The sequence below is a fragment of the Budorcas taxicolor genome, chromosome 1, assembly GCF_023091745.1.
Source record: "Budorcas taxicolor isolate Tak-1 chromosome 1, Takin1.1, whole genome shotgun sequence".
Taxonomy (NCBI): domain Eukaryota; kingdom Metazoa; phylum Chordata; class Mammalia; order Artiodactyla; family Bovidae; genus Budorcas; species Budorcas taxicolor.
In genome coordinates, this window is record NC_068910.1 from 194857816 (window position 1) to 194878764 (window position 20949).

The 20949-nt window shown below is 45.1% G+C and overlaps 1 protein-coding gene across 4 annotated transcripts in view; it reads right to left on the reverse strand.

Moving 5' to 3' along the window:
* Positions 1–7294: 7294 nt before the first annotated feature.
* ARMC8 (armadillo repeat containing 8) overlaps positions 7295–20949 on the reverse strand; it is a 103215-nt gene continuing 89560 nt past the window's right edge. For 2 of the 4 annotated variants that reach the window (XM_052649591.1, XM_052649452.1), the window contains 5 exons: positions 17369–17464; positions 13106–13178; positions 11694–11787; positions 8696–8785; positions 7295–7781 (listed from right to left, as the gene is read on the reverse strand). In XM_052649591.1, coding sequence (XP_052505551.1) covers positions 7748–7781; positions 8696–8785; positions 11694–11787; positions 13106–13178; positions 17369–17464 — 387 coding nt within the window. In that variant the 3' untranslated portion in view covers positions 7295–7747. The remainder of the gene's footprint in view (positions 7782–8695; positions 8786–11693; positions 11788–13105; positions 13179–17368; positions 17465–20949) is intronic. The other 2 variants (XM_052649661.1, XM_052649523.1) reach the window with 1 other exon arrangement.

Genomic DNA, 20949 nt, shown 5'->3' on the forward strand with positions numbered 1-20949 from the left:
AACTTCCTCTCTTGAGTACCAATACTTTCTTGATTTAGCTATCCTTCATGAATAAAAATAATGGTATCCACTTTCCTGCCTTACTAAACAGTATGAATGTGGAATATGTACTTTTGGGGGGCCATCCTTGACATTTTAGAAAATAAATGGACATCAGTCATTGAACTCTGCCGTGACACGATGTCATCTCAGGGTATACTTACTGAGCTAGAGGACAGTGTCTCCCCAGGAATAAATCTACATTATGGATGAAATGATTTTATTTTTTAGACAAAATTTTTAAAAAATATTTATTTGCTGCGCCGGGTCTTATTTGCAGCACTTGGGAGCTTCAGTCTTCACTCTGCCATGCAGCATCTTTAATTGCGGTTCTTACTTGCAGCAGACGGGATCTAGTTCCCTAAGCAGGGACTGAACCCAGGCCCCCTGCATTGGGAATGAAGTCTTAGCCGGTGGACCACCAGGGAAGTCCCACGGATGAAACAATGTTAGCGCTTAACTTGGTAGCAGTGAACTTGAAATCAGTGCAACAGGACTGGACGTGACACTTTCAGGGCTTATGGGGGCAGATATAAATCAGCTTTAATTCAGGCCATGGTTACAACGGGCAGTCCTGGAATAAGCTGATTCACCATCTGTGGTTCTCCATGAATCAGAACATGTTCACAAAACAGTGCTTGGGGGTTATATTTGGAACCAGGGTTCAACTAATTTTCTTAATGTCCCTCTCTCCTCATTTCTTGGGTTTCTGATTTTGGCTAAAGCTGAATTGTATTTTATTAAAAAAAATTTTTTTTGTTTGGCTGCACCATGGGCCTGTAGGATCTTGGCTCCCCAACCAGGGATCAAACCCCAGCAGTGAAAGCTCCAAATCCATGGGGCCACCAGGGAATCACCAAGACTAATTTTAAAACCTGAGAGCTCCTCGTGGTGGCACCAGCTTTCACTCAATTGCCTGGTTTAGTTGTTCCTTCATGGGTCACAGGAGCTGTTCAGTAACTATCACTACTCCTGTGAGTAGCAACATCCCAGCTACTCCTTCTTACCGGTTTGTTCTTTGGTTTATTGTAAATGCACTGAACCTGGGCTTACTCTTTCCTCTCTGACTTGGGAAAAGGCTGTGTTCTTCTACACCATGAGGTAAATGGCTGGTTTTCTCATGAGGTGGCTTTGTGCTTATGACCTGAAGAAGCTCTCTAAATGGACAGTCTGTGTCCACAAACTGTCTTTTATGGGCACACTACTCTGTCCTTCAGTCTGTAGCATGAGCCCTTCAGGGCTGGGGCCGGGGACACAAGGAAGAATCAGGCTATAGAGGTTGGGATCAAGGCCTGTGACACTGGGTTCAATTCAGTTCAGCCGCTCAGTCGTGTCTGACTCTTTGTGACCCCGTGGACTGCAGCATGCCAGGCCTCATTGTCCATCACCAACTCCTGGGGTTTATTCAAACTCATGTCCATTGAGTCAGTGATGCCATCCAACCATCTCATCCTCTGTCATCTCCTCCCACCTTCAATCTTTCCTAGCATCAGGGTCTTTTCTAGTGAGTCAGTTCTTCCCATCAGGTGGCCAAAGTACTAGAGTTTCAACTTCAGCATCAGTTCTTCCAATGAATAGTCAGGACTGATTTCCTTTAGGATAGACTGGTTGGATCTCACTGTAGTTCAAGAGACTCTCCAGAGTTTTCTCCAACACCAGAATTCAAAAGCATCAATTCTTCAGGACTCAGCTTTCTTTATAATCCAACTCTCACATCCATACATGACTACTGGAAAAACCATAGCTTTGACTAGATGGACCTTTGTTGGTAAAGTAACATCTCTGCTTTATAATATGCTGTCTAGGTTGATCATAGCTTTCCTTCCAACAAGCAAGTGTCTTTTAGTTTCATGGCTGCAAGTCACCATCTGCAGTGATTTTGGAGCCCCCCAAAAATAAAGTCTGCCATTGTTTCCACTGTTTCTCCATCTATTTGCCACGAAGTGATGGGACCAGATGCCATGATCTTTGTTTTCTGAATGTTGAGCTTTAAACCAACTTTTTCACTCTCCTCTTTCACTTTCATCAAGAGGTTCTTTAGTTCTTCTTTGCTTTCTTCCATAAGGGTGGTGTCATCTGCATATCTGAGGTTATTGATATTTCTCTCAGCAATCTTGATTCCAGCTAGTGCTTCAATTCAGCCTGGGATTTCACATGATGTACTCTGCATACAATTTATATAAGCAGGGTGACAATATACAGCCTTGATGTACTCCTTTCCCGATTTGGAACCAGTCTGCTGTTCCATGTCCAGTTCTGACTGTTGCTTCTTGACCTGCATACAGATTTCTCAGGAGGCAGGTAAGGTAGTCTGGTATTCCCATCTCTTGAAGAATTTTCCACAGTTTGCTGTGATTCACACAGTCAAAGGTTTTGGCATAATCCGTAAAGCAGATGTTTTTCTGGAACTCTCTTGCTTTTTTGATGATCCAATGGATGTTGGCAATATGATCTCTGGTTTCTCTGCATTTTCTAAATCCAGCTTGAACTTCTGGAAGTTCTTGGTTCACATGCTGTTGAAGCCTGGCTTGGAGAATTTTGAGCATTCCTTTGCTAGCATGTGAGATGAGTGCAATTGTGCAGTAGTTTGCACATTCTTTGGCCTTGCCTTTCTTTGGGACTGGAATGAAAACTGACCTTTTCCAGTCCTGTGGCCACTGCTGAGCTTCCCAAATTTGCTGGTATATTGAGTGTAGCACTTTCACAGCATCATCTTTTAGGATTTGAAATAGCTCAACTTAAGTTCCATCACCTCCACTAGCTTTGTTCGTAGTGATGCTTTCTAAGGCCCACTTGACTTCGCATTCCAGTATGTCTGGCTCTAGGTGAGTGATCACACCATTATAGTTACCTGGGTCAGGAAGATCTTTTTTGTATAGTTCTGTATATTCTTGCCACCTCTTCTTAATATCTTCTGCTTCTGTTAGGTCCATACCATTTCTGTCCTTTATTGTGCCCATCTTTACATGAAATGTTCCCTTGGTATCTCTAATTTTCTTGAAAAGCTCTCTAGTCTTTCCTATTCGATTGTTTTCCTCTATTTCTTTGCATTGATCTCTGAGGAAGGCTTTCTTATCTCTCCCTGCTATTCTTTGGAACTCTGCATTCAGATGGGAATATCTTTCCTTTTCTCCTTTGCCTTTAGCTTCTCTTCTCAGCTATATGTAAGGCCTCCTCAGAGAACCATTTTGCCTTTTTACATTTCTTTTTCTTGAGGATGGTCTTGATCCCTGCCTCCTGTACAATGTCACGAACCTCTGTCCATAGTTCTTCAGGCACTCTATCAGATCTAATGGCTTGAATCTATTTATCACTTCCACTGTATAATCGTAAGGGATTTGATTTATGTCATACCTGAATGGTCTGGTAGTTTTCCCTACTTTCAACTTAAGTGTGCATTTGGCAATAAGGAGTTCATGATCTGAGCCACAGTCAGCTCCTGGTCTTGTTTTTGCTTACTATATAGAGCTTCTCCATCTTTGGCTGCAAAGAATATAATCAATCTGTATTGACCATCTGGTGATGTACATGCGTAGAATCTTGGTGTTTCCCATGACCTTGGGTCACCTCTGGATGGAAAGTTGCCTGCCCGTCATACTCAACACCATCAGTACAAGCCCCGTGAGAACACTCAGTGGAGCCCTCCCTGACAGACTCTGTCAGAAAAGTTGACTCCGCCAAGGCAGATCCCCCCAGACACAGAGCCCACCAAGGGGCTCTGTTCTGACCTTTGTGAGTGGTCTCAAGATGGGGCAGCTCTGTTGGTTTGGGCTCATCTCTGAGCTGGCTCCAGAGCCCCACACTTGGTCTTCCACACCATGGGTGTTGTTTAGCTCTGAATGAGTTGCTTGGGGTACACCCAGTTGACAGCTATCTGGTCTCCCCAGAAGCTGGGATGCCAAGCTTCCATCCCTGGAGAGAGGTGAGGTGAGAAATGGAGTGACCCAGGCCTCTGAAAGCAGGGGAGAGAAGAGCAGGAGGAGGGACTGGCCTGTGTGTGTCGGTGTCTGTGATGATCCTTCAGCCTTCCTAGGATGCGGCCGGGATGGCAGGGCTGGGATGGGGAAAGCAGGAGGACGCAGGTGACACGGCTGGGGTAGGAGGTGTGGTGACACACCCCTTCCATTACAAGGGTGCTTCTTTTATCAGAGTCCAGAAGGTTCCTGGCAGAAGGAATGAGGGTGGGGTGAAGAGAGAGGAAGAGAAGCTCCTGAAAGTGGTGGAAATGTCTGCTCACCAACAGAGGAGGGAACTCCTTGGTAGACACCCCGGGCCTGCGGGGTGGGCACTGTTTTAGGCCTTAAGGCTTCTCCTGGGTGTGAGCACCCGACACGGTGGAGGGCAGGCCTAGCCCCACTAAGTCAAGGAGGTGGCCTGTCTGTCTCAGGCCCTCCACTCAGCCAGGGGGCTGACTGTCCAGCAGAGCCAAGGCCAAGGCCAGGTGCTGAAGGGATAGAGGGAGGAAGGCACTTGGAGGGCCATAGCATGGCTCCCTCAGCTTGCCCTGAAGCCAGGTCAAGACCAAAACCCTCCTCAGGCTGGGAATGGACACATGCCTCCTGCCCAGCACCCAAGGAGGTCAGTGCCAGGGGCAGGTCCGGGGCAGCACTAGCCCCACCCCAGGTGGCAAGGTCCCGGGACTTCTCTGTCAGCTCTCCAGCAGGATCAGTGGTCAGTCCCTGCTTTCCCAAGCCTTGCCTCCAAGCTCCCCCTGTGGCCGGGGAATCGCCTCCCCCACCAACCACCTCACCATCTTCCCCTCACGCTCTAGGGCAGGCATCCTTGGCTTTCCCTCAGACTGTAGTGAGGCCAAGAGACAGGTGGCATGTCCCTACGTTTCAGACACGGGGAAGGTGGCGCACTGGAAATGCAGGACATTTGTGCAGGTGGTCATCTGCTAAGCTCCGGGCTTGAGTCCAGCGGGCGCTGGCGGGGGAGTGGCATACAGAAAGAGAAGAGGAGAGGACGGAGGGGGAGCCCTGGAGTGGGCACCTGTCAGCGGGAAAGGGGGCTTCAGATGGCTGCAGAGGCTCCCGGAAGCCACAGTTACCCTAGGGCACTAGCTCATCTCTGAAATGCAGTCACTTCCCAGCCTCTCAATCATCAAGAATCTCGGGTTTTGCAAGTCAGTCCACATCATCGTCTAATGTTTCCTACTGTTCTAGATATTTGGAAAACAGACTCCTTTTTAGAAGTTGCCATGCTTTTTTCTTGGCTTTTATTAGCATGTGTTAAAATCATATTATCCAAACACTACCAGAAGAACACGTATTGTTCTGCATAAAGTGCTTAAGGAAAAAAAATGCAACTTATTAAATTGGACATTCTTTTCTAGTTCATAAATTTTGGGTTACAATCAGGGCACAAAAGGAGAAACAGAATGCAGTATTAGAGCGAGAAGCTTAGTTAAGAACTTGGGTGGAGACACAAGCCCACGTTCCATTCCCCCCACTTCCTTGCAGACAGAACACTGCATCTGCATAAAGCAGCCAACAGCTTTGTTTTAATAAATACATTTTCCTTCATTCAACTCAGAAAAGTTAATTATCATAAAGCACTTTTCCTCTGACCATCTGTTTATAGCCACAGGCAAGATTTATCCACAGAGTTTAAGTGTCAAAGTGTCATTTCATTGGGCTTTCAGCTTTCTAATGCTATCTGGGTTCAAGATTGTCTCAGCAATTCATTATTGGTTTATTTATATTTACCTGGTACTTAAAAATACCAACTCTATAGTGTTTTGTGTTACAAATGCCAACCAAGGATATTTTCTCAGTACTAGAAATGTCAGTGAGTGGGCCTAAATAAGGCTTTTACCCCCAGAACACTCCATTTTCTTTAAACTGGCTTCTGCACATAAGCACTCTGATGGTTGCACAAAACCCAAGTTCCTGTTGGGACAGATTTTAAAATCAGTAATGTTCTGAAAGAAAAAATACAACTTGGAAATCTCTGTGTTTGAATCTTGGGTGGTCATGTTGAGAACAGAAAAAATAAATGGCATTAAATACATTTTAAAAACATTCATTTGCAATCAAACATATTTAAATCTTCCAAGGAAGGAGCAGGTTGGTGATGGAGTGGCTGCACCACCGGCAGCTCCATCAGGAATGGCAGGCAGGTTTGGGAGCCCATCGGGTGCACAAACTCAGGGCAAGCTTCTGAGCATAGACCCTGCTTCCTGGCAACGGTGCCTCTGAACTTCTTATAGCCAAGGGAAAAGGAAGGTTGGTTGTACCTTCAAACAGTCAGGAGTAATCATGTTGAGTTCACCTTGAAGCTGACCCAGAAGTTGGAGCAGGTACCAAGCTAAAGGCTGCCAAACGGCAAAGCAGTCCTGACTGGAAAAAGCGGTCATCTTCGGTCCTCCCAAGGGGACCCCCTTCCCTTCTCTCAAACTTCAGTGCTTTGGGCTTCGTGCAGGAAAAGATCTTAGCCATATCATTTACTAAAATTTCCATCTCACTTTACAAAAACACACTGAATAGCAGTCCTGAGTGACAAGTATATAGGATTTGCTGAGTACAGCCAAGAGAAAAACAGCTTTCTAAACTATTCTGTTCTCTGCTTCTTCCTACAGATGCGTCTGTAGGACATTCTTTAGTTTCACAGTGATATATGCTGTTTCAGGAAGCACAAGGTGATTGGACTTTGTTTCCAGGAAGTGGTGCCCTACTTCAGCTGGAGCACAAGCTTCCATGACTGGATCTAAATCCTGCCATCTACTGCTACACCAGGGACAGGGTTTCGGGCAGCTGGGAGGCTCTTGGCGCCCAGTTCCTGCCAAGCGTAGTCCACCAGTCATGGCTGGGTTTCCACTATCAGTAGTTACATTTCCCTTTGATATCTGTATTTGTCGCCTCCACTCCAACCTGTCCATCTGACTTGGAAGCCTGAGAGCTTATTGAATTAGTCTGAAAAGAGGCTCTGTACCTGCTGATATTGACGGCAGTAAGATGCTAGCTTACTATTTTGCACAGCACCATATATCATGCCTGTTACTCAGGCCAACTATAGCCAACCTTTTCTTTTTAATTTTTTTTCTTTTTTCTTTTTTATAAAGAAAATCTATGTAAGTTGAGGTTCAGAAATGCATATATTTTTTTACTTACAAATATTCATCTGACCAAAATTCAACATAAACTTTATGGAACACTTAACAATTGTTTTGTTTTTAAAATAACATTTCATTCAAACTGTATATAATTCAGTAATTTTTTTTTTATACAGCAAGCAATGCTTAAACCCTGGAAAATCTGTAGAAAAGAGATTTTCACACAAAATAAGAAAAGAAAACTTTGAGGTATCCCTCACACACACATATTCATTCATCCTGACCTTCATCCACACACGCACACACACACACACATCTGTGTGTGTGCAGACACACATCCATTCTCACTCACAAAGTGGCTGCAGCATAGGCAAAAAACTGTAGGTCCAAAGGAAAATAACTGATTGTTCTAATAAAGAGTCCAGGTAGCTCAGAAAGAAACAAAACAAAACACAACAGTCCTCTGAGGAAATTACTACCTCAAAAAAATGTTCTCAAGATGAATTTGAGATCTAAGCCTACCAAACTGCTTTTGCAAAACAGCTCCCTGCAGTCCAAGGTGACTTGTGCAAATAGAAGGAATCAAATGAGGCTAGTTCCTGTACTTCCTTTAACAAGGATGTGGGATGCCCACAGGTGCCCGGGGTGTTCTCATCACGCCAGGTACTGCTGCAGCGCCGTCTTTGCCCTGGAATCACAGAGTTCCTGTTAGCCACCATGTCAGAAGTGTAATCAAGGCTCAAAGATGGCAGCTGGGAAAGTAAAAAAAAAATAGGTTCCCCCAAGGGAACTGGGGTGAGCCCAGCAGAGCACCTACTATATAAGGGACAGAGATCTGTGGTCAGCACACACTGCAAACTCATGCTGGCTACATCCCCTTCCTGTAGACCTGCTCTTGTCCTTACAGCTGCTGCAACTCATGAACATTCTATAGTTCTCCTTTGTCAAACCTGACCTAGGCAGGAGTGAGTAGGTGCTGATTAGAAAGTGCATAGGAGGGGCCAAGAGCTCATGGGATGAGGCTGTCGCATGGCTCAAACCTGAGGGAGGTAGGTTACGATTTTATCCTGTCCTTCACATCATGCCTGATGTGGGTTGTTATGGTGACTGGGGAAGGTAGCTAGATGAAGAGGAAACTGTGCAATGTAGGCCATGTCTTAACCTGTCCCGATCCTTGCAGAAGTGCCTTCCTTTGACCTGGGACTGAGAAGGCCTCCTTTACTCTCCCATCACGTGCCTGGTCAAGGCTGCAACTGTGGAAGTCAGGTTTTAGCAATGGTCTTTTTCCCCTTCTAAATTATGGGAAGAAAAGGCTAAAATTTTCTGTTACTATTAGCTATATAGCAAAGCAGACAAGGCATGCAAAGAGCTGGACTCAAGCACAGTTTCTTTGGTGTAGTAATGGATACAATCTATAGTCTTAAAAGGAATCAGCTCAGGGATACTCCTGCAATTATTTAAGCCTCTATAAAGATGATCATTGCAAGCAGTCCAATCCATTAGAACAGAAAGCTCCATAAAAACCGTTCCAAGTTATGAGCGAGTTGGGTTCTATGAGGTCGTTTTCCTAGGAAACAGTTTCTGAATAATGCCATAGGCTACCTCTCATTGGCCATAACTTCACAAATTCGAGGCCCTCTGAGCCTGGGGTGGAGAGGTCTAGTTGGCAATAACTCCACATCTGTTAAGTGTCTGAAAGTCAAAAGGTCACACAGCCTTGAAGACAGAAAGAACCTTAGAGATGTTGCTGTTAGATCATAAACTGTGCCATGGTGGGAATGTCTACGTGAGGGTCTTGATCAAAATTCTGCATTACTCTTTAAAACTCCCAATCAGACTCCTTGTGGATCTTTCTAAGGGTTTGGCTATGTTTGATTATATTGGACCTCAGAGACTGTGCCCCTGTGATCTTTCTGCTACCCATTACTATCTCAGGAGTCCTTCCAATGGATGGTTTTAAGGCAAGGTCACCTTTCCTTAAACGGACTGAGGTAGAGTAGCTTGGACCTTGATTCCTTTCATGGGGTCTAAGAAATGCTGAAGACATATGTACCACGCAGGTTTTGGGAAACAATACTAGACTGGTCTAAGTAATGTTAGGCCAGAGCTTAAACCTACCCCACTTCATGCTGGTGAGGTCTCTTTTCAGGTCGTTCCAGAGAGGGTTTTAAGCAGAACTATTTTAATTTCTGAACAAACACAAGAAAAGACCCTTGGAACAGCCTGGCTCTTGGCCAGAAGAGATGGCTGACAGAGTCTGCTACTGCTGCTGTGGAGGCGGAGGTTCCCACTCTCAAGGTGGAGCTCAAATCCTGCGTTAGTGCCTTCGACGGGACACTCATCTGAGCAGCAGCTTGGGGATCTGTTTTCCTTAACCCACTGGATACCAAGCTTCAGGGAGGCAAGAGCCCAACTCTGTGTGCTCTATCTGGCCTAGCCATTTACTCGAGGAGCCCTTAAACAAGTGCCTCTTCCCTTCCCTGGAGCAGATAAGCAAGCTGACAGCAAGGCACAGTGTGGTGTGTTCTCTAGGTGCTATGGGAGAACAGAGGGGCCCCTAGCAAAGTCTGGGGACCAGGGTGCAGAATGGATCTGGCAAGACTTTTCCACAGAGGTGACAACCTGATTTGAAGGATGGATGGTCACTGTCCAAGAGTTCTCTACCTTTGCTTTCAGGACACTATGTGCCCAGGTCTCTGTCTCTCCCAGTGGTTGTTCTTTCTGACCTTTTGCTGGACCTTTTTCATTCTCTTCTAAATGCTGGGGTGGATGTGCGGTATCCCAGTCCATAGTCCTTAGCCCTTCTGTCTTCTCTCCTCTTGTTTATTCTCCCTAGGTGACTCCAGGCAGCTCCATGGTTGATATCCTATCCCAATTCATATCTTCAGCCCCTCTCCTGAGTCCCTTGGATGGCTAATAGCATCCAAAAGCTGGCACACCAAATGACAACTCTTGATTCTCCAAGACTTGATTATCCTTCTCTTCTCTTCTTCTTGGCATCTTGGCAAATGATCATCTTGGTAGACCTCTCTTCAGCTGCTCAGGCTGACACTCGAGGCATTTTCCTTTCCTCTCTTTAATATCCTACATCGGATCCATGAGCAAATCTGTTGGCTCTGCCTTTATAGTAAATCTTCAATCCAACCACTCCTCAATACTCCCACCACTGCCTCCCTCCCTCCTCACCTAACACAACTAGAACAGCCTCGACTGGCCTCCTTGCTCCCATCCCTGCGCTACTGCCAACCACTCTCTACAGAGCCACCAGAACCATATCAGATACTATCTCTTCCGTTCAAAACCCTCCAATGACCTCCTATTAAACTCTACATAAAAGCCAAAATTCATGCCACAGCCTACAAGGCTCTTACTGCCTCCCTGCGTCTACTTCTTCTCACTCTCCCGCCCACTTATTTTTCCCTAGTCCACTGGTCTTCTTGCTGTTTCTTGAATGTTCAAGCTCATTCCTGCCTCAGGACCTTGACCCCCCTGTCCCTTCTGTCTGGAATACTATTCTAATCATCTGCTGGGCAGACCCTCTCATTTCACGGAGGTCTTAGATCAAATGTCACATCCTCAGAGAAGCTTTTCTGACTAATTTATATGACAAGAAACTTTCTTACTTTCCATCCCCTCATCTTGGTTATACCTTCAGTACCTCTCATTATCTGTGATCACATTACATATTCATTTGCTTATTGTCTGTCTTCTGTATTAGAACATTAGATCCACGAGGGCAAGGACTTCATCAATTTTATTCACCCTTTTATCTTTGATGCCTAAAGCAATGCTTGGCAGAGGTCAGTATTAAAAAAAAAAAAAAAGTACTTGTTGAATGAATGGTAAGTCAGAGGAGAGAGGCCTGGGATGGCAAATCTGGTGGAACAGAATGTGTAAACACATGAAGGTGTGATCCTGTAAGAGGGCAGGTGTGGCTGCAGCACAGAGTAGGCATGGGGGCATGGGGATATGAGGAAGGCAGGGCCAGACCATGGAGCACTCTGAGACCTGCTCAAGAGTCTGCAGGATGAAAGTGAGCTGGAACGTGGAGGCTGTATTAATAAGTGTTCACAGCCAGGAAAAACATTCTTGGCTATCTAGAGGTTAGAGGGGTCTCAGACTGTGACTCTCTCCTCCTCTAGTAAATGGTGAGCTCACTAAGGACAGGGACTCCCTACTGGTCACAGCTGCAGTCCCAGCAGTTAGGCTGGGCTGGCACAAGGCAGGCACTTAGTGTGGTTCTGAGCTAATGAATGCTTTTATAATTGGCCCTCATTTCTGCTCTCCAAAAGGCCACATGCTTTTCTATTCTAAAGATCAAGAGACTGAAAGGGAATGGCCTCAGGATCCTTTCCAGATTCCCATTATGGTGGTCCAGGCTCACATTCATTCACAGTGAGATGAAAATCTTTAATAATCTGCCAATTATTGGTTTATCTCTTACTCAGGTGTCACACAGCTGGCTCACAGATTACTAAAAAGGGAAGCCAAGGGTCTAACAAACTTAGAGTTTGACCCTGTGGCTTACTAAGCAATTTAAACTCTTTCATCAAAGAATTCAACATACCCCAAAGCAAAGACCTTTAACTTTGATACTCACTTGTCACAAAGATTTGAATCTGGTGACTGACTCAGTTTGTGTAGAATATCTACGATGCCCATGTCTCGTAATTTATCCTGGCGTTCTTGTGAGCCTGAGAGATGAAAGCTAGCAGGTTACTGGGAATATTACCCAGGCCATTGCTCTCTTTAATGTGCAGCCAACAGTCTGGAGCCTTATCCGTGTTCTTGCCCCCTCCATCCCCCCAAAACTGGCTCCCCCCAGTGTAACCCAATCTCCTTGTGCCGGGATTCTCCAACAGTGTTCTAACTGGTCTCTTGGACCCTGCTCCCTCGGTTCTGCTGCTAGAACAGTTTCTCCACAGACCACAGGGCCAAGGCCAGAGTCTTCAGCTGGGCACAAGGCCCTGTCATCAGGCCTCATCTTCATCATTTTTTTCTGGACAGACTTAGCCAGGCTCTTTCTACTCCAAACCAGTCTCTTTTCCCAACCCCTCTCTTCCCTCCCACTCTTCTCTGATTTCCCAGCACTTCCTGCTGCCTCTCAGACCATGGCACCTCTAATTCCACACTGCTTTGTCCTGTCTTCCAACTAGATTAGGATCTTCTTGAGGGCAGCTTGTTTCCCTGGCACCTGGGCCGGCATGTGGTCTCTTGGCCCGCACACTGAACCCAGCTCCTCCTCTTTCTGCTTTGTTCTGGACCCACTGCAAAGTGCAATTCCTCCAGATTCTCTCCTCCTCACTGAGGAGCCCAGAGTGACTCACTCATGCACTGACCTCCTTGAGACTCAGTGAACCAGAATCTCCAGGGGTGGTGCCCAGAAATCTGCATTTTACAAAGTCCCTCAGGTGATGCTCATGCAGCCAATCCAACACTGAGGCCCACTGCGCTCCTCACTACCTTGGCTGTTCATTGGAATCACATGGGGAATTTAAAAAACCTCTTGTGAGATTCTGATTTAATTGGCTGATTCTAATGCAGTCAAGGTGGAGCACTATAGAGGCCTGCTCACACACATCGCCTCCCCAGGCACGGTGTAGCTCTCCCTTCTCACCAACCACCCTCTTCTCCATTAAGCTTACCTGCCTGTGGTCCTTCTATGTGCTCCCCATGCACACAGTGAAAGGTCAACCCTCCCGCCCACCCTCACCTTTCATCTTCTTCAAGTGCATCTCACCATCCTCCTTCTCAGCTCTCTCAAGGGCAAGGGCTTCTCTAGGGTCTCCTCCAATCCCCACGCTCAGTACTCTGGAACAGTGCTGACTCCAAGGTGGGGACAACATGTTAGCTAGGCCAGCAGATTCTCATTCATACCTAGGAGACTTTGTTGGGTGCTTGGGGCCCAATGAGTAGTGCCTCTACCCAGGATTTTGAGGCAGCTGATGCCATTCCTGTTTGACACCTTCTTCTCCATAATTTTTTTCAGAACAAATCTCACCAATCTCTTACCTTCCTCGTCATTCCATACGAGGTTTGATATACAAAACATAGCGGCAAGCTGCAATTTGACATGTGAATGACCCTATTTGATGCAGAAACAGAAAAAAAAAAAAAGGATACTCTCATTTGAGGTAATTTTTTGTAACATAACACAGACAATTCCAATAGCCTAAGAGTCTGAAGCAGGGGCCTCAAATCCAAATGTCTTGAGGGGTACAAAGTTAGTGCTAATGGGTGAACAGGTTGGGCTAAAGACAACAAAGAGTGGTGGGAAATCTGGTACACCGGGGAGGAAGGCTTGCCAGGACTCCACACTCAAATTTTAGAGACCCTCTGGCTGGCCAAACAAAACACCTCAAGGGCCACAGGTGCAGTCTGCAAAACTCAACCCATACACATAGGAACACTGGCCTAGGACAAGTCTATGCTTTTGACTATTCTCTGTCTACATCAGGAAGTGTTCAGGGCCAATAAACTGGATGGATGTGCACTTAGTATTTATCTCTTTGGCTACTGAATATCTGATACAAATTGCTCCTGTTTCTTTAGCAACAGCATAAAAAACTTGACTGAGTCTCTACGATTCTTAAGGAGTCTCCTTATTCTTCTAAAACACACTCTCATTGATTTCTCTTAATAATGTACTGAAAGTACAACCATTTTTGCTTAAGTTATTATTTATCCGTATAGAGTGCTTTTTCTTAGATGAAAGAGGACCCTAAACATCTTTACAGATGATTTTTTTGGCTGCACCATGTGGTATGTGGGATGTTAGTTCCTGACTGGAGGTCAAATCTGTACCCTGCAGTGGACGCATGGAGTCCTAACCACTGGACCGCCAGGGAAGTTCATATAGATGATTTTTCAATTGGTCAATTTAAAAAATAAAGTTCTCAGTACACTTAAATAACTCATGCATATCTGGGAAATACAATGACACAATATATGCTCAACAGTTTCTTGAAGGCCGGGATGGACTCTTCTTGCCACGTAAAACTGTATCTAAACTAAGCAGAGACAAAGGACATGGTTTCCTTCATTAGAATTCTATGGCTGGTGATTCTTTTTCCCTCCTACCTGCCAAGGCTTTTACAGAGCTGTCCAGTTTGGGCTCCACTAAGACAAAACAGAATAAAACGCACCATCTACTCCCAGCATCAGGCCATGAATGAGTATTTGTTGAATAAACAAGCTTATTTATATTGCAACATGTAAGTATTTACATCCAGCATTCACTCAATGAATTTTTTTTGAGAAAACAAACTGCTTGATAGAGAAAACTGAAGGGTGAAGTTTTCACTAATTTTAAGTGAAACGTACAGAAAAGATCTCTTTAAAGGAGGCAATACTTATGCAGAGGAAGAATAACAAACAGGAAGATGCCAAGTATACAAAGATCAAGAGGCACCAAGAAGAAGGAAAAGCTCCTGAAAGGGTTTGCGGTAAGAAAAAATTGTAAAGCTACGCATATTGAGAAGGAAAAGCAGAGTAAAATGTGGAGAAGCAGGCATGGCTAACTGTGGGCCCCTGTAGGCCAGAGGAAGGATGGATTTCACTGAGTCGACAGGAAGCCCTGAAGGATTTAAGCAGTGGAGGGACAACATCTGATTTACATTTTTAGAAGATCATCCAGGCTGAAGGGATCAGAATGACAGTGTAGAGGTGTCTAGGAGGTTATCATGGTCAATAGGGCACAAGAGGGTGATGAGGGTTATGGTGACAGAAAAAAGTCAACAGCATACGGACCAGTCTTGGGGAAGGCTAACAGGACCTACTGACAAACTGGATTAATGAGGTAAAGGAGCTGGAGAAATCAAGATTGACTCCTAGAGGTGAGCAACAGGGTAGATGGCAGAGCCACTATACTGAGACAGAAAAGGTCAGGAGAGGGAAATTTAGGTTTAGGGGAGATACTTAAGAACTGATATTTAAGCATCAATGTCAAGAAGCTTCACACAGCCACATGGAGATGCGGAGGACACAGGAGGATATGTGAGTCCAGAGCTCTGAAGAGAGGTCTAGGCTGGAGGTATACCCTCCATGTGGCCCTTGGATCTTGCTCCCCTCATGAAGAAAACAACCAGCATTTGTAAAACTGTAGACACCATCGGAGTAGCTTCTTGTCAAGGCTTTTGAAGGCCATGTTGATGTGTTTTGCATTGCTTGGTATCAATGTAAATACTATAATGACTATAATACTATGATGACAGTGTAAAAACTATAATGACTAATTTATCAGAACTGACTACTGAACTGGAGCCCAGAAACCAAACAAAGAACAGAGATGACAGTCAAAGCCATGGGAGTGGATGAGGTTCCCTAAACCAATGGCTCTCCACTCTGGTTAAACAAAAGAACCACCTGGAAGTTGGTTAAAAAAAAACACTGATGCCCAGGCTATACCCCAGAACTATTAACTCAGAATCTCATGAGGAAAGGGGCCAAACAACAGTCTTCGCAAGCTCCCTCTGCTATGCAACAGAGGCACTGAACCATCAATCTCAGGACCATAAGAGGAAGAGAAGAGAACAGGGTCCAGGGCTAAGAAGGGAGGCATAATGTCATGGAAGCCAGGGGAAAAGAATGTTCCCAGGAGGAGGAAACAGCCAGCTGAGTTGAAATCTGCTGTGAATGAGGTAAGATGAGGAAAGAAAACTAGCCTTTGGACTTGGCATCGTGGAGTCAATGGTGACATTAACCAGAACAGTTTGAGTTGAACAATGGGGGCGGAGGCCAGATGAAGTGGGCTAGGTAGTGAATTTAGAGGTGAGGAAGGCGGGAGCACATTCAGAAGATGCTCTTGAGAAGTCTGGCTCTGAACAGCAACAGAGAGACAGGTGTCCTCGATGGGCGTGGGAAGTCCAGAGAAACCTTTAACAGATTACGGCAATCCTACGTGGATCTGGTTTTGGAAAGGTAGTGGAGTTTCTGGTTGAAGTTGTACTTTTCTATTCATCAAATACTTACCAAGCATATACTTAAAGGCTAGGCACTGTACAAGGTGACAGACATACAACTGTACACAGAACTGACATAATCCTTGCCCTCGTGAAGCTTATGCTCGCTAGGTTCACTAACAACCAACTATAAGGGGTGATAATTGAGCTAAGTGCTCCGAAGGGAATAGGATGCAGTAACAAAGAATAACCTGCGCAGACAAGAGTGCAGGAGGAAGTGTCAGCTGAGCTAAGATCCAACAGGTGAGGAGGAACCCCATGAAGGAATGGAGAGAAGAGTGCTCCAGGCAGAGGGGCAGGCATGTGTGTGATGGTCCCGAGGCAGGAAAGAACATGCATGGCCTCTCTGAAGAACAAAAAGTTCACTAGTGTGAACACAGGTATGAGGAGAAAGAAAGGAGCCGGGGGCACAGATGAGCCAGGTCATGCAGGGCTTCACGGGCAGCAAAGGGTGGGCGGAGGATGGATTTTATTCAAGGTGTAACAGGCAACCACTGAAGGACTTTAGCTTCTATTTCCTTCATAAAACAAAAGGTGAGGTCACCCCTAGGAGTGAGGAGGGAAAGAGAAGGTGAGGTCTAAAGAATGAGAAGGTAAGAGCCTATTCTTGTGGAGAATGGAGGTGCCAGCACGCTGGAGAAGCAGAGGGGGACACTGAGCAGTGCTGAGTGCACACGCAGGTGGGCATTTAACAAGAAACCAGTCCGTCTGGTTTTGCGCCTTTCTCTATAGTTGTTAACACTGTCATGCAGGCAAAGAGAAGACAGGTTCATCCACAGTTAGGGTTTCCCTAGGAGACACTGACAGAATGAAGAGAGGAAGCATGTCTAACGTCCAGATTTTGGCAAGGGGCAGTTTCTGGTGATGACAAGATCCCGGGTAAGGCTTTGGCAGTACATAGCTGAGGTGTCTACAGGTAGGTAGCAGATTATGATTGAAAGCAAACTGGTCAAAGAGTAAGAGCCAGAGGTACCAGAGACTAGAGGGTTCATCTGCACAGGACTGAAGCTTTGAGAGGGAAGATAGGATTAGGGGCGCTGAGAGAAGGCCAAGGGCCTAAGTTCTTCACTGCGTAAGAAGGGTGCAATCAGATGACAGGGTGAAAAATGGGGTGACGAGTGGCAACACTGCCCAGTGGTACAAGCCTCAAGGGATTAGTGTTGTTTCAGTTTTCAGGATGGAAGAGGATATCTGGAATTGGTTACAGAGGAGTCTATTCTTTAATTTCTGCACAATTTGTTTTGAGCTAGCAGCACTACCTGTCCTTGCCTTCTAATGTGCAGCTAGTGGAGTCATGCAAGGCACAAAGGCCTACCATATAATACTTGATTTTCTGCAGGATGTCATCATTGGTCATAATAAGTTCTTTTGCTGTTGTCCCATCTGCTATGTTGGCTAAGATGCACAGTGTCTGAAAAAGAACAAAGGGCGGGAGGTCAGGAAAGTTCTGAAGTCCCCAGACTCAAGCTCCTTCAAGAACCTGGGCAATTTCCCACCTGCAGTACATGTTCCCGATTCTCACACGTTCCCCTCTGAATGCCTTGATTTCTTATCCCCTAACGTCGCTGCCCAAAAAAGTAACCACACCTAAGAAAAGTCTGCCTTAGGTAGACAAGAACCCAAATGCTTCAGAGGCTTCTTTCTGGGCGTAAGCCATCACTGCCAGGCAAAGGCAACCATGGCCATGTTATCACAAAAACCAAAGGGTAAATGTAGTTTATTATTATTTTCTTGAAAATTTCATTTTTAAGAGGCAATCTTACTACTAACCCATAAGGTTTCTTCAAAGTGGTAGTCTCTTGAGGAGAAGCTTCGTAGGTGTTATAACTCCCCCTACCCCTCCTCCTAGATGCTGCTTGTTTCCAAGCCCATGACCTTCTAGATAAAGACCTGACCCTGTCCATTAGCCTCATGAGATGAGGACCTCTTGACTTTTTGGAACCCTACCAGAAGGAACAGAAAGGGAAGCAAAATGTGTGCAGGAGCTGGTGCAGGTTGGCCTAATGTGGAGGGTGGAGGGAGCCTGTGCCAGCTGGCACTCTTGAGGACAGTGCCCACCCTGGTACTGGAAAAAGAGCCTGCTCTTGTCAGCTGTTACATCCTCACAGCCAGACCAGCAGGTGGCAGGGATTAAGGTAAAGGTGAAGAGCCTGTGGCAGGGATAGTGAGCCAGTGCCAGCCCCAGCTATTCCACAAATACTGGCCGAGCACCTGTCATGTGCCTGAACTCTGCCCACTCTACTGAGCAACAGGCTGAGATAGGAACAGGACATACTCCCTAACTCCAAAGGCAAACACACAGTTACATTTCACTGTGGTGCAACTGAGGTGAAAACAGAACTGAGAAAGCACCAAGTCCATCTGTGTGATAACACAAGGGCAGGGAAGGGCCAGGGAAGGGTTTCTTGGAGGAAGTGACACCAAGTCCACGAGCACAGTAAGGAATCACTCAAAGAAAAGCGATTAGAGGTGGGCATGGGATTTGAATTCAAATATATTTTCTCCAATTTTAACCTTTTCCTTTGCTAGACTTTAGTTAGTTAAACTTACAGGTTATAGCTAATTGAGGAGGATGTTTTCTTCCTATGGCCCGGACCCCCAAATATCTTAAAGGGTATATGGTCTTATTTTTCCTGGGTCAATACCACCACAGTGTGTAGACTGTTAAGGAGTGAGTACTGAGGTTGTCCCTAGGACACAGGGAACAGCGAATGGACCATTTATGATCCAAGGCACTGGGGGACTCTTATTCCAGGGTGCTCAAATCATATAAGGAGACCCTGATATGACCCACAAGTGGGAGAGAGATGACCTGAGGAAGAAGTCAGATTCAGTGACCTGGTACATGGTGAGCCTGTCAGAAGTGTTGACAGGCACAACACCCTTGAATTTTTCAGGACTGAGGAGACAGCAAAGAGGAAAAACAGGACAAGAATTCAGATTCACCTAGGGAAGAACTACCTCTCTCTTCCCTACTAGGACAAGGGATAGAAGGGAGGATTTCAGGAAACAACCCTCAGAATAGACTAGGCCAGCAAGATAGGCAAGTGATTCCCCTTCTTGCAGGTTAGAATACACCCACGCATCCTCAGGCTTGTCCAGCATGGCATAGTGAGCTACAGTTCTGCTCTCAAGCCCACACACTCCTACTGAGTATTCTGATGGAGACAAGAAACCAAATCTTAAAAGAGACTAATTTAGTTCTTGGGCCAAGCCAATTTAACACATGAGCTAGGGAGCAGAGAGAAAAGCAACACACACACACACACACGCTTTCATGTGAACAACTGGAAATCAATGACACAGAGTAATAATTGGCAAATTATGGCCTGTAGGCTGACTCCAACCCAACCCAATACCTGTTTTGGTAAATCAAGTTTTACTGGAAGACAGCCACATCTACTTGCTTACATATTGTTTATACCTGATTTCAGGTTACAACATCGCAGTTAAGAAGTTGCTACAGAGACTGTATAGCCTGCCAACTTAAAATATTTACCTTGCCCTTTGTAGAAACAGTGTGCTAAACCCCTGAAATGGATAATGCAGTTTTAGGATGATGCTCAATAGGAGTGGTTAGAACGGAACACTTCTTGTGTTCCTGTTTTAAGGACAGATAGATATGTTCACTATCTTGATCACAATGATTGTTTCATGCCACATACATATGTCAACTTATCACACTGTATGCTTTAAATATATGTACCTTATTGTATATTCATATACCTCAATAAAATAGAAAAAGAGAATGTATCTTTGATTCTTTTGAGAAGAATTACACTTCTACCTAAAAAGCAGGCAGTTTAAGCCTCCCCATAGTCACCCACACTTCCCATTACCCAAACCTGTGTGAGCGGGTATCACTGGATTCTACCAAAACACCTTATTGTTGTTGGTCTTTTCTTTTGCCCCTATCCGAATCTTGCCTCACCTTTCTACCTTGCTTCGCTTTTCAAGTTAGTGGAATTCTATGTGAGCTGTCTTTACAGACAAATTTCTATGCTCTCCATGTAGAATAGTTTATTTTGACCACTGTGTCTTCTTCATTGTGTTCTAGAAATGAATCTCATTTACCCTAACTTCAGCGATGCCTACAAGATCATAGTTTTTCTGTGTTCAAATTTTGTTCATCAAAAAACATAGTTGTTCACTACTGAATTTCAATAAGAATCACCTAAAATGTTTGTCTAAAATCACTTTGTCAAATCTATCACCTTCTTTGCTCACAAATTCCAACAAAGCTCCCAAGTCCTACTACTCTTGCCTCCTGGACTGCTCTGCTGAAGCCTGATGAATTGCTTTAACTCAGGAACACAGAGGGTAAGGAAGTGGGCCCTGCAGTTAGACTTTGGGTCCAACTCTCCACAGATGATCTTGGGCAAGTTTCTTCCATACATGTAAGTGTACAGCTCAATGAACTGTGAAATGCACACACCCATAGAGCCAACATTTAAGTCAGAAAGTTGAACATTACCATTATCTCAGATCTTGTGTTAAAAATATGTGTGCAGGTGACTTTTTCCTTTATGACAAAATGTCATATATACTATGTTAAAAATCTTGTAATACACCCCAGGAACTAGAGAAGAAAAGTAATTCCCAAACTGTTCCCTAATGAACATCCTTATTGAACATCCTTATTGAAATTCAGCCTCTGTACTTTTATGTCTATCCTAAACTTGCTCTATTGAAACACAACAGAAAGAAGGGGTATGGGATAGAAATAAGGAAGAGGGATGTATGAGAGTAAAGAAATAGAAGATGTCTTCAGCATAAAGGGTTTTTCATCAGGAAGTTGCAGGAATTGGGTTCAGATCATAGTGATAAGGAGGGCTAGAAATGTGAACCCTGGGAAAAGGATTCACTCTAAGATGGTCAGAGGTGTCCATCCCCATA